This window comes from Taudactylus pleione, unplaced genomic scaffold, assembly GCF_031769625.1.
Source record: "Taudactylus pleione unplaced genomic scaffold, aTauple2 ptg000093l, whole genome shotgun sequence".
Classification (NCBI taxonomy): domain Eukaryota; kingdom Metazoa; phylum Chordata; class Amphibia; order Anura; family Myobatrachidae; genus Taudactylus; species Taudactylus pleione.
The window spans coordinates 32,986,561-33,005,334 of NW_028284495.1; the positions used below are offsets into that span (position 1 = coordinate 32,986,561).

Genomic DNA, 18,774 nt, shown 5'->3' on the forward strand with positions numbered 1-18,774 from the left:
TTTTACAGTGCTGACACCAGCGCCGACGTGGGACTCCTGAGTGGTAAGTATAATATGGGAGCAGGGTGTGCGGTGCGGGCCCCTCCTGGACCCAGGGGCCCGTATGCACCGCACACCCTGTACCCATTATAAATATGCCCCAGTATGTATATATATATATATATATATATATATACACACACATACACACTCTATATATATATATATATATACATACATACACACTCATATATATATATATACACACACACAGTGTATATATATATAATATATATATATATATATAGATCTTGGAGTAGCACTCACTTTTAGAAGTCTGCAACAGCTGGGGTGCTCTTCAGGCTTTGTCCATAAGACCCAGTCCACAATAGTTAGATTTAAAGAAGCGCACTCACCAGACTAGTTTGGAAATCGTAGAAAAAATTCCAACACTTTATTTATTCATAGGAATACCCAAGGTAGCCATAGGTCGACGTTTCGGTCCCTGCAAGGACCTTTCTCAAGACCACCACTTCAGCATAAAGTCATGTTCACATGGTGCTGACTTTATGCTGAAGTGGTGGTCTTGAGAAAGGTCCTTGCAGGGACCGAAACGTCGACCTATGGCTACCTTGGGTATTCCTATGAATAAATAAAGTGTTGGAATTTTTTCTACGATTTCTAAACTAGTCTGGTGAGTGCGCCTCTTTAAATCTAACTACATATATATATATATATATATATATATATATATATATATATATATACACACACACAGACACACACACACACACTCTGGGGCCAGACATTACACTGACCTGTAGCAGGAATCCTGAGCTAGGTGACAGGATGGTGGGAGCAGGAGGGTCAGTGGGCGGAGCTTCGGATGAGTCGGGGGCGGAGCTTCGGCGGGTCAGAGGTGGGCGGGGCTACGGCCGGCCGGTCCGTCCACCGGCCGAGGGGAAGGGATGGGAGGTGGGCAAGGGGTTGTGGAAAGGGATAAACTTAGCTGCAGGCGGCCGGGGGAAGAGTTAGTTGGGGTGGTGGTGACAGGAAAAAAAAAAAAGTTTTGTTTTTTTCCTGTCTCCACCGCAGCCAGTGTATGTGGGCCTATTTTTAATGGGAGGCCTGGAGCTGTAGCTCCACCCGCCCCATTGTTAATCCGGCCCTGACTATAGCTTCAGCTGCTTACAAAAAATGTATTACATCACACAGCATAAGGTTTAGTGTGGGCTTTAAAGAGTTTAAAGAGGTGGAGATATGGTCATAGTGACACCATGATCTGTAGAAGCAATATTGAGCATGTGGAATGAAGAATGGGTTTTGTTTACGGCTCACTGAGTTTAAAAATCGACAGACGGAGTAAAACAAAACATCAACAGCAAACACTATGATTGGAAGGATAAAATCTAGAACCACAAACTTGTATAGACAGATACATAATGTCAGTTTTGGTAAATAAAACATAATAAAAAAAAAAGTTTAACATATTTGGTTTATAGCAGTGACTACATTTCTTTACCATGACTCAATATACATTGAATATTTTAGCATATACTAAACAATTTATACATATGTTTGCAATATGAGAAGCATGAATGGAGGCAATGTCGTAAGCAGTCTGGCATGGGTGTGTACTAATTCTGATATATGGCGGGATGAAGTACAAATAGCTAGGCGATTAACTTAATCAGTGAAATACATTTTATAGGGTGCATCTGATATACCCCATAGGGTAATGACCTTTAATACTAAATATATTATATAGTTAAACTATGTGTTCATCTGTAATAGTAGCCTCTGCTGTACAAAGGTGACGCGTGCATTCCTATCTGTCTTAGCAGACCAGGAAATGTATCAGTTAGTAAGAATAATGAGGCATCCCTGCCAGCCATTTCTGCCATATGACCTCATTCCTTAGCCTGTGTAAAGATATATGGAAATATTCCATCAAGACTTACTTTAGTAATGTGTGTAGTAGTTGTAGTGCCAAGAGTTTCTGAAGTAATTGTCTGAGCGCTCATTAATACACCAGGATCTGTGTCGGGGCGGGACACCATCTAAAAACAAAGTGGTAGTGCAGCTTTATTATAGGTTAAAAAGAATGTAAACTTGGCATGTAGTAGAGTGCAAGTTACTGTACTTGGTAATTTTACATACTAAGGGGCCTATTCATCATCACTTTATTTCTACAAAAGCCGGTGTGAATGCACATTTTCACCTGCAATTGTAGAAAATAAGTTATCGGGCCATTCATCAAGAAGGTAAAGCAGGATATATCACATTCCTCTGGCGGAATACACTAGTATGGGGACAGAATTAATCAAGCCCTGAAAATACAATATTATGGATACCTTTCGGATCCCTCCACCCCTGTCCGGCTCCTTCTGACGGACATCGGGGCTCTTGTGCACACTTGTCTCACTGCTCTGAAAGGAGCAGTGAATCACTTTAGGGAGACAGATGATTTTTGGATCAGCTGTCCCCACGCCAGAGCAATGATGAATTGCTCTGGCGCTAGAATATTATAGGGGTCCGTTTGAAACCCGCTAATTAACCTCATGAATAGACCCCTAAGTGCATCCGACATATATTTTCTAATGTGTTTAGACCAAAATATCTGCCATTATATCCTGATAAATCTGTACATATATTTGTGAATATAACTGAGAACATTTTTAAACAAGACAGCCTGCATTTTAGGTTATCTGATCCTTAGTTTTGTTCATAAGATTGTTCAATTAGCCGTGGTAATTTACGCGGCTATATACTATCAAATATGATACTATATAGATAAATATATTTGACCGGGATGGTTTACTTTTTGGAGAACTTACTGAACTGATAAGGTGGCCATACACGGTGCGATGCACGTGTAGTGCGACTGCCGATACGTCAGCAGATGGATTGTGCTGTCACCGCCGGCAATAGTGTGGTCTCCGCTGACCGCACGATATGCCGGCTCCCCCCTCCCCCATCTGAATGGGATCGTACATCGCATCCCAGATCAGATGAACATGCGAGAAGATCTGGGGATGCGATATACGATCCCACGGGAGCGGGCAGCAAGATATCAGGTACGATATCGTGCCCATACATGGCACAATATAGCACATATATTGTGCCGATCCGATTGGCACGTAGGATTGGCACGTATATCGTGCCGTGTATGGCCACCTATAGTCTCCTGTTCTGTCATCTTGATGTACAGTATAGTGAACAGAACAGAGTTGGGAAGCTAAAATTGTTACAATACTTCCTAGACAATACAGTATGCGGGTCATTGCTGTGACTGCAATTTATGGATTGTTAGTTTACATTCAGTAAATGAAACAGAGATCCATAGTGACATTTTTATGCTAAGAGAGAATACTAACCAACATTCTGGACCTTAGAAGATCAGAGCTAAGCAATACAGATAATTTTTACTATGTAATTTCTCCATTTATAAAGAGAAAAAATATTTTTGCTTTTACAAATATGTTTTATTATATTTTAACCATTCACCCAATTTAATAAGTTTGGCTAAAATATCTGATTTAAGTTAATGACCTTTATGCATAAACATCTGAATATGAATGCAGTTCTTATTATTTCTATTTCTAACCATTTTAATGGCAATGCATATGTAGACAAGATGGATGGATGTATTTAGGGCAATAGTTCTCAACTTCAATACTCAAGTATCTCCAACAGATCATGTTTTCTGGATTTCTTTAATCATGCACAGGTGAGTTACTTTTGTTGGGTCAGTAATTATCCACCTATTTCCTGAAAACATGATCTGTTGGGGAAAGTGAGAAATGGAGAAGAGAACCATTGCTTTAGGGAAATAAACTATAGATTTATATAACAACTTTAGTTTTAATGGAATGCTCTGGACAATTTTGCTCAGTGCTAGTTTAGCACACAGTATGTCTGCAGTGAAAACAAACATGAGAATGTGCAAGTCACCTCCTGGCTTTAAGTGCAGGGAGCGGTTGTCACACGGGATTCCTGCTTTTGCTGTATGTGGGCGACATATTTATTTAACAAAAACACCAGTAAAAGTTAAGATGTGCTTTAATTTTTCACTATAGTTTGGGTACAGTTTTGCAATATCTTGCATGCAACACATCTAGTTTTCAAAATAGTACTTGATCATTGAGGTACAGTCACATCTGGCGGTGAGCTTTAGCATGCAGGGTCAGTGAGATAGATTGGTCTCACTGGCAGGACTGCATCCCATATTCAGGGCATAAAGTAATTCATGTGTGCCAAGCCAGACTTTTCACTCTACTGGTATTATCCAACAAAGCAGATACAAAAGCTAACAAGTTAACAACGTGTTAGCTCCACTCCTAAGATGTCACATGCAAACACTACACTAAGGGATAGGGATAATATACCATCATACAGATACAATAATGGTTATTAGCAGCCAAAAAGTGAAGTGCAACAGAACGCAAGGTTGTCATCGCAGTGTGTTTCATATTTGGAGAGTGAAAGCTAAGAAAGCATTTAACGTGTAGCAGTTTGCATACTTTAAACGGCAAGTCTAAAAAAAGTGCCATTTTTCTGGCGGTTTGACGTGTGGTTTTGCCATCCAGCTTAATACACTGCATGATTAGTATTCTTTCCATGAGTAAAAACCTTGATGGCGGTTTCAGATCTAATGGTTTGAAGGCATGCAGTTCTAGGTCTGGTTTGACATTTAGTAAATTGCATTTACAAGCCGCACATAAAAAACACCGAAAAGCATGTGAGTTTATGGAACCGCACTGAAGCAAATTTGCAATATTGCAAATGTAACAAATTTGCAGAATTGCATCTTATCAGTCTGGATGTAGGGCTGATATGGGTGTCTTATAAAAACAATGAACTTTTGTGTAGAAAATGAATGCATGTGTAATATTTTACTAATGCTGTATACACATGTAAAGATTTTCTGTCCAACTATCCAACTAGTTGATTGGTTGGAATGAAAATCTGGTAACGTATGGGAGTAAATGATGATCAGCAATTTGCTCCTAAAAGCCAGAAAACAGATGAAAATGGTCGTCAGACAAGTTTGTTAAATGTTTGATCTAAACAATTTGTTCAAACGACAGTTTTTGTCCATTTTCCGGCGTTTGGGAGCAAATTGCTGATTGTCATTTGCTTTCACACCTTACCAGGTTTTCATTCCAACCAATCAACTAGTTGGATGGTTGGACAGAAAATCTTTACGTGTGTACCCAGCTTTAGACCGAGGCAGAGATAGAGCATACATAAAAACATTCCCTACTTTTAACACTGGAACACAATTTTTGTAACCTGTAACCTGCAGAAGGCCTCAACTAAATTATCCTAGTTGGCTGTCTTATACAAACTAAGGGGTCTATGTACTAAGCCTTTCAGAGAAATAAAGTAGACGGAGATAATGTACCAACCAATCAGCTCCTGTCATTCTTGAAACACAGCCTGTAAAGTGACAGTTAGGAGCTGATGGGTTGGGTACAGGATCCCGGCAGTCAGGATGCCGGCGGTCAGCATACAAACAGCGACATCTCAACAGAATCCTGACACATGCAGGTAAGTATCCTAACCTTCTCCCTAAACCAAACCCACCTTTCCCGCTGCCTACCCAGCAGCATAACTCTAACCCCTAACCCTCCCTCTATCCCTAATACTTACCATCGGGATGTCAGCGGTGGGGATTCTGGAGCCAGGATTACAGCGCTGGGATTCTGACCACCAGCATCCCGAGATGATTGGTTGGTATATCTCCCTGTCTACTTTATCTCTCTCCAAGGCTTAGTACATAGACACTTAAAAGCTGGCTGTTTCTGCAGTCATAGCAAGTCACACTACAAGAGGCCATCTGTTAAGTGAATAATCTATCTTACAGGTGCTTCAGTCTTTCAGTTTCTTTTACCTCTGATGATTCATATGTAATGGTTTTTGTTTCTGTATGTATTACAGGTACATCCTTGGTAGAGATATCAGGTTTCTCTCCTTCTGCAATAGTACCAAAAGTGATGATTTCCGTTTTCACAAGGGGTGACTGAGAGCAGAGAAAGAATGAAATGTTTATAAATGACATTCTTACACTCACAAAGAACTAAATAAATCATTGTCATTTAGTAAACATGAATACTGTTTTGTAAATCAGTCAATAGAGATAGTAAACGGAATAGTGAGATTTCATTAAATTAGATGTAAAGGAAACTTAACCAAAAATAAATGAATTCATTAGACGATTAAGAGTGAACATTTTGAAAATTAAAGTATGCAAATTTGAAGATATTATTGCACATTAAAATGCTCATTTAGTAACACAGCAATACACGTAAATGTGCTGCATCTTATGGTAGCCATCTTTTGTCAGTGAGCAGTCTGATGAAAACTATGGCTTGCAGTACAATATGCCATTTGAACTAACCATGTTATTCAGCCTTTTAGAAGCCTTTAAAGATAAAACTGTCACCAGGTTAACATTTCCCTTTTATTTTCCCATTGGATAGTGTTCTCTTCTGATACCATTCGCCCTGGAGAGAGCATTTGCTAAAGAGCGCTCTCTGCAGGAGAGCTGTGAGGCACAGAGGAAGCTGGCCTGGGAGAGAACATGTTCACAGTCTAACTTGGCTTCTGAGGCAATATGCCAGCATGAGAGCTATATCATGTACTCCCTTATCTCCACGGCGACCAGGGCACAAAGGAACCCCATTTTTTTTGGCTAGATCCATAATGTGCACAGGAAAACATATAACTTAGTGATAGATTCTCTTTAAATATTAAGCGTTAAGTTTGTCTTTAGCACAATCAGTTTGGATATCATAGTACAATGATTACATCTCATTTTGTTTTACTGATAACAGTATCTTTTTCATGTTAGTAAGGGTTAAATAAAGCAGCACAGAGAAGCTAGTGCTTAGCAGACAAAGCCTAGAAGGTGAATTCCCTTTTCATGCATAAACTGTAGAGCTAAATGTAAAAAAGTGTATGCTTTACTATAAACCAATGATTGACCTGAACAGCAAGCAGTTCCAAGTATACAAAAATACAATATATTAGCAAAGAGTTGGTAATGTGTTATAAAAAGATTCCCGACTTGTGCTGTACATGTACTATAAAAGGTGAAAATAAATAAATTTCAACTGTGTAAAATTTAAGTGAAATGGCCCAAATAGTTGTATTTAAATATCTCTGTTTCTGTCTTTTGAGATGGCCATTGTAATATATGAGTAGTTCTTAAGTCTGTCCTCAAGGAACTTTTTAAAAAAGTCTACTGGAGGAGATAAGTCTTTTCCTAGACATCAGGAGAATGAGAATATTCCTATAAAATACAGTTTGTAAAGGATCTGCACCGGAATGCACAGTGAATGCACCTTCAAAATAGAGATGAGTGGCTTGGTTCTACTCGATTACATTCGGTTCTAAAAAGCGGCATCTTATTGGCTATCCGGCAATCACGTGTTTTGGATAGTAGAGTAAGATAGAGCAAGTCACTGTGTACCTGGACAAACCATGCTGTACTGCAAGGGATGCAAATACATATATTATTTTGCATGCAGGGTAAATATTGGCTGCTTCTGCATGTAGCTCACAAATGATGGACAGCTTTATTTTTAAACTGCAATTTAGATTTCAGTTTGGACACACCCCACCCAAATCTAAAGCTAGGTACACACTAGACGACTTGCAATGATGCAATGTCGTCAACAATTTCCCTTGAACTCCCGGACAAACAATCTAGGGCATACACACTTTGCAATCTAACAAACTACCAAACAATATATCTTGCAACGTTTGGTGGTTAGATCGTTAACTATATAATGTAACCATATTGCCTGGTTGTTCGGCAGAGTGTATACACTACACAATCTGCGGGGAATTGTTAACCAGATTGACAGATTGAGCTACATGTAGTGAAGATCTGAAGATGCGTCGGCCAACGCCACGGGAGTGCGCATAGTGCGTACACACTTGACGATTTGAACGATTTGTCATTCTGATGCGTCTGAATCCGCCATATTGTTCCAAAAATTGTCTAGTGTGTAGGTGCCATTAATCTTCCTGCACTTTTTAAATCTGCCCACCTGCAGTGCAGCATGGTTTTACCAAGATGCCAGTGGTGTCTTAAGAGAGGAGGGGGCCCATGCAGTCTCAGTCTAGGGCCCCCTCCTCTCATCCGGGCAGTGCACTGAGCGCAATAGACTCTGAGCACTAGTAGATTCTAGCGCTGTGCCAGAGTCTACTGCACATGCGCAGGTCTCTGGGTAAATGGCACAGCAGACATTTTCCCAGCGATTTTCCTACTGCACAAAGCGCATTTGTGCAGTACTGCTGCTGTCAACACAGGACTCCGGAGAGGTAAGTATTAAAAAAATGTGTGCAGGGTGTGCGGTGTGGGCCCCCCTGCACCCATTATATATATGCCACTGCAAGATGCATAGTTATTTGCTCTTTCTTACACTATTCCCAAATCTGAACAAGGCCCAAAGAGCGGTTTGGTTTTGACTAGGTTACGTTCGGACCTGAAAACGTCATCTTATTGGCTATCCAGCTCTCACTTGTTCATAGGATGATGTGTACAGATCCGAACTTGCGATAAGTTGAGTAGAATCGCTCCGCACATCTCTAATAAAACAAAGCATTAGTTGTAGCCGTTAATGAAAATGTTACAGTAAAAAGCCCTGTATAGCAAAGTTATTAATTATCAGTCAGCATGCATAAAAACTGAAGAAGTAAAAACTTAAGTCTGTATATGCCAGTTACCTCCTCATGAGGCTTGCCATCCAATAACTCTGAGTCATAAGTCTTTGTGCCATGCTGCTCCGCCTGAGCATAACTAGCTGCAGAAGCATCAATAGCCCCATCTTCCTCTTTAACTGTTTCCACTGTTAGTGCAGCACCCTCACTCCCTCTCAAGCCAGTAGCAATGATTGCGTTTGCCTGAACTGCACCATCTAACTGCTCTGCAGTCAGGTGAGCGGCATGCGTGCTTGCATGCATAATCCCCGTCTCCTCCAAACTGATTATCCCCTGCACAACCTTCTCTTTTGTTGCCTGCTCTGTGTCCTCTTGTACAGTTCTTGTGCCACTCGACTCCCATTCTGTTTTTGTCTCCATTTTCTGCAAGGAGAATGGTGCATTATTAGTCAAGCACTTACTACAATGTGTAACAGAATATGCTCATTTTAAATGCATCTGCACGAAAACATTTTTAAGCAATTTAAGATATTTCACAAATGAATCAAGTTTTACATACCTTTGCAAATGTATACATTAACAGAGTTTAAATTAAAATTTAAAAGAGAATATTGCAAAACAGATTTACAAAATGTTACACTATATGAGATTAATTAAGCATAAGCAGACATATTTTACAGAATGGCTAAACCAAAACAGAACAAACTTTTAATTTGATAAAGAGCAACTTTATTGATGTTAAGAAGAAAAATGAGCAAAGATTTGCAAATCCCCTTATCATCAATTTAAGTATATTAATAAAGAATATGCCTCCAGGACTGCAATAGACCTGAACGTAACAGGCATAGAGATAAAATAAGACAGAACGGAGCAGAGGTCTAAAGTTTGGAGATGCAGCTGCTACTCATTTTGCTATGTTAATATTTTAAAATAAAATGTGAGATAACACTAATACCCCTTTTACACCAGAGCTAAAACCCGGGTTATTGCAGGGCTAACCCAGGTAGCTCCTTGGTGTAAAATGGGAAAGGGTTGGATTGCCAGGTCGAGTGACAGAGCAATCCAACCGAGGTAACTAGCAGGGTTTAACACGGGAATAACCCGTGAACCCCCTGCTGTGTAAATGGCGCGATCCGGGTCACGGTGTCCTGGATCCTGCCGCATGCCTGCCGATTGGCTGGCTTCAGTGGCGCTTGGAGATGACGCCATCTCCAAGTGTCCACTTCAATGCCGGAAAAGTCGGGTCTATGCAGACCCGGCTCCGGTGTGAACGGCGCCAGCTCGGGAAAATACTGGGTTGGCACCGGCTAACCCGGTTCCAACCTCCGAGTCAGACCCGGAATTTAGGTGTAAAAGCAGTATAATATTTATATCCAATTAACAAAATTCCATAAAATATTCTCGATTTATTGAAAATATCTATTAATAGCTCCAGGAATAGAGCTTGTGAAAAGTAGCTGGAGCTACAGCTATAGCGTGGGGCTGCTCAGGAGCAGGGGTCTGCAGAGCTGAAAGTTTGCCTTGGCTCTGGTGCCAGCCTGGAGCCAGAGCTAGACTAATGAAACCTGACCAGGGCTAGAGCTAGCAAACCTATAGCACTACCATATCTATTATGCAATTACATTAATTTCCCACTCCATGCATAAATCTAAATTTCTTAAGCCATGACTGGGTACATTAAGGAGCTCAGAGCCTGATTCACTACCGTACGCAAATGCGATTACGCACGCCATCTGCCGGTTATTTCGCACAGTGCATGCGTACGCATCGCAGTGCGCGACCTAGTCCCATGGGGACTGCGACAGTGACTACGAAGACCCATCGCAGAGTGATTAACAGGAAGTGCCATTTGTGGGTGATGACGGAGGGGGGTGGGCGGCCAAACACAGGCGTGCCAGTGCGTTAGAACTCCGTTGCAGGGGCGTGCATAAATTATCAACTGAGATGCCATATGCAGTCTGAGGTCTCCTAGCGTGCATGGAAGTTAGCAATTTCTTAGTAAGGTCAGGGCTTGTGCAAGTGTGCATGAGGCTGTGATGGTACTCTATTGTATGTTTGCTGAGTGGGCGTCCTTGTGCAGTGCTGGGACGGGATTGCGATCGCAAAGAATTAGCATACTATTGCAGTTGAACAGTAGTGAATCAGGCTGTCAGTCCCACTAACCACCGCTACTGCTGCAGTTGTCTAAAAGAAAGGAGCTCCAGGAATGATGCATTACATTTAACTGTATGTGCTAATGTATGTCTATGGATGCTGCTACAAGTATCAACATATATATTATCTACTGTAAACATTGAATGAATTTGAATCATGTGGACTAATGTTTTGAAGTGCAAGTTTGTAACAAAGTGCCGCCAACTTAAGTGTTGGAGAAAGTGACATTATCTATGTTTATACATGTTTTGAGCAGATTCATAAACTATAGAAATACAGCACTAAAGCTTGTCAAATAGACGTATTTTATTTTTTCCTTCCTTTTCATTTTATGTTCCATTAAATGCAAAATGCTTTGCAATAGAATTTCCATTACTTAGGATGAAATAGCCTAGAAGCTGCATAGTTTTATCCTCAAAGCTATATTCACCGTATATATAGCCAGACACATTTTATCTGTATTATTTTGACACAATGATCTAAATGGTTTTAAGTGTAGCAGTGATTGCAGCCTATTGTGTTGATATACAGAGATGGTGGTATCACATTATCCTCTCCTCTCTGTGTACATTTATAAAAGCATAAACAAATTGCAAGCAAACTTTCTATATTACAGCTAATAAGCACATCCAATCAGCAGCCACCTGAGCCCAGTTTTCTGAAGTAGCTGTAACCCCTTCTATGAACTCAGATGGCTTTCTCGTAGAGGCTAATAAACTGTAGATATCAGAACCATCCATGAGTTTGTCACCAGAGGATTGTTTGGTCTAAACAGACAAAGAAATTAAAAGTCATATTGAGAGGACAGAGACAAATATAAGGGAGAAACAGGGGAATAGAGACATAGCATGAATAACAACAGACACTTTGGAAATAAAGATGGTAGATGATAATAGTGAGAAAGAGTGTTGTGAAATTTGGCCATCCAGTAATTGCTGAACAGGGATCAGCACACTGTAATTTATGAATGGCTGGCAGAACGGGATCGGTATGAATGACTGCCAGAACTATGTCCGGCGGTTCAAATCCCGACGCCGGAAGATCGGCAGCAGTGAAGATCCCGACAGGTAAGTAAACTAACTAACCTAACCCTCTCCCCCCCCTAACCCTCCCTTAGGGGTGCCTAACCCTAACCTCCCCCCCTAGTGCCTAAACCTAACCCTCCCAAGGGGGTGCCTAACCCTAACCTCCCCCTGGGGGTGCCTAACCCTAACCCCCCTTCCCCTAACCCTCCGGGGGGGGGGGTGCCTGGCCCAAAATTCCCCCGGGAGCCCCTAACCTAACCCCTCCCCCCTGCAGCTGTGCGCGCCTGCCGCCCGGCTTATCTTCGTTCTATATGCCAGGCGTTGGGCTCCCGGCTAAGGGATAATGATGGGCGTTGGGATTTCGACGCCTATCATTGGTCGCCTGTCGGGATTGCACAGTCGGGAAGCCGGCGGTCGGCATTTCGACAGTCGGCTTCCTGACTGCACACTGGCAGAACAAGGGAAAACTATTGCTGGAGTAGAGGCTGCATATCCCTTAGAACAGAGGAAGACAATATATGGATTGTTGGGTGTTGGTAAATAACAATAATGAGCAAATAATATTCAAAACAGTATAAATATTAGCACTCTTTTATATGCATAAATATCAATGTCAGTGTTGTCACAAAATACCCAAAGCCTCACAATTGATATTGAAATAGATACTCGCTAACCCAAATAATAAATTTCAGTTCAAGTAAACTGAAGTGTCCATCATAATTCTTCAAATAGGTGTTTTCTGATTTCTAGAGTAAAGAAACATAGTGCAATGTAGTGATGAATCCATTTGTTTGTGTGCATGAAACATGAAAGCACTGTCTTTGTAAAGACCGCAAGGTCAAAACAGGTCAGCAACCAAATTTTGGGGTGACATAGGACGTCCTACTAGGCTTATAAAGATATTGGTGTTTATGGGGAAATGTATCCAGGGACAACAATAAGAACATTATTTCTTGCAATATATTTACCATATCTTTTAGGATGAATGTTAAATCCCAGTGGGGATCCTTGTACATACACTTGTTTTTTTTAATTCATGTGAATGGATATCTAGGTACAATAAATGATATAATAAAGGATAACCATGCAGGATTGGTTTCTTGGTTTTCCCTCTCCACTTAGAGAAACAATACGATTCTGATATTGGAAAACGTCCGCTGAGTGTGGAAACCATTTAACAGCTATAGAAACATCATATACTATATGATAAAGGAGCACATAATCTCCATGAAAAGTGCAAACACAAAAAGAAACATGTTTTTTACATTTGTTTTTACTTTTGGATAAAAAATGATGATTTATTCCAAATATCCTAAAATTATTAGTGTGATGAACTTAAAAATATAATTTATTTTTACATAATTGATTGCAGAATAAAACTGTTATTATATTTATTTCAAACTAGCGGATTCATCACCTCAGTGAACTATTCTTTATCTAAAGAGAATTCGGAACTCATCTATAGAACAATTATGATGGACCCTAAGTCTACATGTATTAAAATGTATTATTTGAGCTAGAGAGTGTCTATTTCTATAAACAAATTTGAGATCTTGGTTATTTTGTAATGACATTCTAGACATGTAAATGGATAGCTTATATGTAATTCTAACGTCTGCCCCTGACATGTGGAATGAGAGCCGGACAGCGGCGCGTGTGTACCCTCCACGTCCCACCTCCCTTTCACAGCTCCCACTGCCGCCAATGGCAGACAGGAAAAAAAACCAAATTGGGCACAAAGTTGGCCTGCACACATACACACACACACACACACACACACACACTTAATAATTAATTTGTATATTATGTCAAGGAGGGGGGGGGGTGAAAGAGGACCAAAGGAGGAGGGGTAAATATATATAGGGTAGAGGGAGAGATGTGGCAAGAGAGACAGAGGGGGAGACAGTGAGAGAGACAAGGGGTCTAAAATGCTAGTTTATCCATATCAGAGAGAAATATTTATACTGTTTTATACTGTTTTGAATATTATTCAAATATTATTTGCTTCACTTGTATAAATAAACCAGCACTCATTTGTAGCCATGGAAACTTTTCTTTGTTTAAAACAAAATCAATCTAAAGGCGCACATCCACTACCCAATTAAACAGACATCGTTATCGTTCAATCGCTCGTTAATTGGGCACAAATGTCGGAAACGACCAGCGATGCGCACTCCCGGTGGTAGTTTCCGACATCAATCATCGCCCGAACATGCCAGTCAATCTGCCGATAACGTATGATTGGCCATGTTCGGGGATGATGGAGGGTGCCTACACTGAACGATATATCGTTCAGTGTATGCACTGCACAGTATAATTAACGAATGAATGATATCGTTACCATTCAGTCTAGTGGATGTGCCCCTTAGAATCAGCAAGTGTGTGTGTGTGTGTGTGTGTGTGAGAGAGAAAGTGTGTGTGTGAGAGAGAAAGTGTGTGTGTGAGAGAGAAAGTGTGTGAGAGAGAGACACACAGATAGAATTAACTGATAGACATGAGCTTGAAATGTACTCAACACAAAGCCATAGACATTAACAGGGCAACTGTACGACACATGAGGATATCAGGGAAGGAAGCCATGAAGGTTACGGACATGACAAAAGTTAGGAAAATAAAACTAGCACCTCAGTATAGCCTGTAAGAAAAGCTGAAAAGCAGAGGGCCCTATTCAACAACCTAAATTAAAGGTTTTTCATTTATTTATTTATTTTTCAGTAGAGAAGAATCATTAGTGATATACAATGTGGTACTCTTTATTTGTTCTAGAACGGACACGTAAATAAGGTATTGACGCCGAATTCATTTAACACCACAGCAAACATCTTAATAAAACAGTTTAAAAAGTAATATATGTGTCTTATAAATTGCCTTTTACACAGTTATATCCCAAATATGTACAGTACATTATTAGATTCTATATAAGCATGCCAACAAAATATTGCTTTTTAGGGAACTCTGTGATGTCTTATAAAGTGACCAAAAAGATAGTTGAGATGCATTGCTGTTTATGCAACATATTAGAAGCTACACATTAGCTATTTACTTATCAATCATTTTCCAGCTATAACAACTCATATAAGAAGCAAAACAATAACTACTGCACCTGTATTTAATCTGTTCATAGTAACTAGTAAGAGATAATTGATATCTGTTTGCAGTTTTGACATATTCGTTAATTCGCTAGTTAATTACGTATTCAAAAACATTTCCAGGATTAAGGGAACTGGCAGTAATTCATTTTAACTGAAGAACTCTTTTAATATCTGATCTTAGTTGACTATTGGTATGTTCACCTCTCCAATAACCTGTTCTCCAACAGGACATAAAAACATCTCTGCACAACATGTGTTTCTGGTCTTCTTGAATGCACTGAGACTTTGTTGAATAGGGCCCATAGCTGTTAGATCTGGGAAATTGCTAGCTGAAGCACACATTGATTGAAATGGCAAGCTGCTACATTAATATATATTCAGTTATGTTTTTTTTATGTTCAGTAATAAAGCCTCACAATGCCTGCTTTTGTTGCAGCACCAATAAAAAAACATAAAACAAATAAAAGTTGCCTGCCAACATAAAGCTAAGCCGCAAGTGAACGGAAAGGAATTGTGAAGCGGGGGATGTCTGCAATTCATGCTTTTGATTGTCAGGATGGGGAACAAAGTCATTGCCACTTGTTACCACTACTTTGGATGCAGACGATTCAGTGACATAGTGAGCAGTAGCTATTGTAAATGGTTGATCTCTTGTGTATCGCCATTCAGATAGCTTCTTATCTCTCCAACCTGGAACCTCCGTTTTAATGATTTCATAATCTGGATGTCCTGCACTCTTCTCAGTGATCACACCTTCAATCAACTTCGCTCCCTTGTCTACATCCTGGACCTTTTTCAGACCATCTTCTATGGGACTAGTGAGCTGAGAGTCTGATTCTTTAATAGTCGCCAGTGACTCTGACATTCTTCGCTTTATGGTGGGTCCCTCTGGGGTTTTCCTCTCCTTATCATCGCTAATGGGTTCTAGGATCTCATACTCTCCTACAACTGCAGTTATTTTCACAGATTCAGAAATGTCCTTCTCCAGCTTTTGACTGTCTTCAAAAGATGAGGGCAGTGATACTTTCTCACCTTCTTTACCTTTACTAGTCATTGTTACAATTCTACCAGACACAGTGTCGTAAGACTTTCCTAATGTATACATTTTCAGTCTGCTTTCCTCCTCTCTTGCTTTCATTTCCATTTTCAATGCATCCAGACTTGGCGTTGCAATAGGACTGGTTTTAAATGTTCCGGCTGGTTTGTCACTGCTCACAGTGGTCACCTTGTAAGTGATAATGCTTTGTGTTTCGCCATCAACTACCTTAGTGGGTACTTTGTCTATAATAACCCAATCCTCAGTGCCCTATATGTGAGATATAAAATCTACATTAGGATCTATCAGTCTTTAATTCAGATTTTGTGGATCTGTACTAGAATAGTGTATATCTAGGTTTTCAAATACAATTTATATTGCACGTAGTGTTTAATATAGAAAACAGTGCATTAGCTGAATTTACTCCTACTGTAGTTTACACTAGGGACTCTTTGTTAATCCTCATTCAAATATTTATTTAGCTGTATTTTGTGGAAATATGGCATAATTCACAATGAGTTGGTTTATAGTTACAGTTGAGGATTGTATCTAGATTAAACGAATAAAAAATAACCTCTGGGGATGATGGGATAGTTTTCTGCATAATGATTTGATGAGAAGTAGCCACAGGGCTGGTGGCTCTTGCTTCCTGAAGTTTCTTCACTATGTCCCCTGGCTAGTGGAAGAAAAACCAATAAGAATCCAAGAATCAGAAGCTTTTTACTTGAATTCAAATGACAGCAGCAAATGGATCAAGTTCAACAGATGTACTGTATGTGTCTAAGTAATAATTTGTGTTTGTACATAACACCACTCAGCACAGTGGAGAAACCGACTATATCAACTGAGAGTGCAGCCTTATCAATTTTATCAGGAATCAGAGACATCTCTAAGGCAGTTCCCAAGATCAGCCATTTTGTGGCCTGAACCATACTAATCTAGCCTATTGATTCACATCTATTACTGCTTTTTCATACATATTGGTTCAGTCCGCACAATGTCTGCATCCGCTGTCTGCAGGCAAAGTTCTATTAAAATGGAAAAAAAAATTCATTTTTATTTTGCTCAATTTTAACTTGCATGTTAGTTATTTCTTTCATATTAGAAATAATAATTCCCTATTTCTGGGAAATGTGTAAGTTATAAAGACTTTTCTTTGAAGGGGTGTATTACCTCCCTGCAGCCTGCAGATGTCAACATTGTTATTTATCAGTAGAGATTCACACAATAGTTTAACTGTGTAAAAACGGCATTTTGCCCAGGAACTCTTCAACTTGATCTACAGTAATTAGAACTGAACTGTGTACAGTGGGAATGGCATACATACTGGACATACATACTGGACAAGAATTAGACAAACGTGCATGTAATAGACATTCAATCCAGGGTGGATGCAACTATTTGGTGGAAGGACACCATTTGAGGTTGTCCTGGGGGAAATGGATCCATCTCCTTCAATCAGCATACTTTTTGTAATGTATATATGGGATTTACTACTGAATGATGCCATACCATGTTACATACATATACAATCCAGTATATATTCACCAACCTCAACATAGAAACAACTGAAGATAAAAATGGTTAATTATCGCACAGTAAATAAACTTTATATTGCAGCCCGCCACTTAGTGTAGACACTAAAGTATACTGCATGAATACTAAGCAACAGAAATAAATCAAGACTGAACATTCCAGGATATGCAGTGTTTGTAGAAAGTGTTCACCCGTGTTGTCATTTTCTAAATTGGATTGTCTTAGATCATAAATCAAAATAGATTTATTTGGAAATTTTTACCACTGGCCAACAAAACATATTAGAGTCAAATATAAAAAAAACCTGTATGTTTTTTCTTCATTCTTTACAAATTAAGGAGAAAATTGACAATTATAGAATACCTAAGTATTTAACCCATTTTTCAAAGCTACTTAAATATAACCCTGGTGCAATCAGTAGTCTTCACAGGTCACATAACTGATAGAAGACTACCTGTGTACATTTGAGAAAAGTTTTTGGAAAGTTCTAATCAAGGCAAATATCTAAAAACATTTCAGACATGTATTATCCTCAAAGGAACATCAAATTCATCATAAAGAAATGGAGAGAACACAAAACAACTGTGAATTTGTCTAGAAAGGGCTCTACTCCAAAACTGGGCATCTATACAAGGGAGGCCCACAAGAGGCTTATGTACACTCTGACATATTATAGTGTTCCACGTCAAGAGATAGGAGAAACTGATCCAGAGCCCAGGCACATAGATCTGCACTTTAAGGGTAAATGGCAAAAAGTAAACCTCCTAAAGAAAACAAACATTTAATATATTACCTAGAGTTTGGCAGAAAGCATGTGGGAGACCAAACCATCAAATGGAGGAGGATTCTATGAAATTATAGCAAGGCTGAACTTTCCGACCTAAATGTTAGATGCTATTGGCACAAACATAACACTGCATATCATCCCAAGAACTCTGCGACTACTACTAAGAAGGTGGCTGGAGCACACTAGTATGGGGTTATCAGCTTCAGGAAACTTAAGGCGGGTATCCACTTGCCGATTAATATGAGCGATTGAACGATAACGATATTTTTATCGTTCAATCGCTCATTAGTCGGGCATGAAAATGTCAAAAACAACCAGTGATGCGTGCTCCCGCTGGTCGTTTTCGACAGCAATCATCGCCTGAACATGCTGGTCAATCTGCCGATAATGACAGATTGACCATGTTCAGGGATGAGGGAGGGTGACTACACTGAATAACAAATCGTTCAGTGTAGGCACTGCAGGGGAAGAGGAACGACTGTACGATTACGA

The 18,774-nt window shown here is 39.8% G+C and overlaps 1 protein-coding gene across 17 annotated transcripts in view; it reads right to left on the reverse strand.

The window, feature by feature from the left end:
- EPB41L3 (erythrocyte membrane protein band 4.1 like 3) overlaps nucleotides 1–18,774 on the reverse strand; it is a 311,810-nt gene that overhangs the window by 16,683 nt on the left and 276,353 nt on the right. For 11 of the 17 annotated variants that reach the window (XM_088469653.1, XM_088469659.1, XM_088469657.1 and 8 more), the window contains 6 exons: nucleotides 16,534–16,635; nucleotides 15,510–16,229; nucleotides 11,451–11,573; nucleotides 8,719–9,075; nucleotides 5,876–6,004; nucleotides 1,941–2,039 (listed from right to left, as the gene is read on the reverse strand). In XM_088469653.1, coding sequence (XP_088325779.1) covers nucleotides 1,941–2,039; nucleotides 5,876–6,004; nucleotides 8,719–9,075; nucleotides 11,451–11,573; nucleotides 15,510–16,229; nucleotides 16,534–16,635 — 1,530 coding nt within the window. The remainder of the gene's footprint in view (nucleotides 1–1,940; nucleotides 2,040–5,875; nucleotides 6,005–8,718; nucleotides 9,076–11,450; nucleotides 11,574–15,509; nucleotides 16,230–16,533; nucleotides 16,636–18,774) is intronic. The other 6 variants (XM_088469665.1, XM_088469660.1, XM_088469652.1 and 3 more) reach the window with 5 other exon arrangements.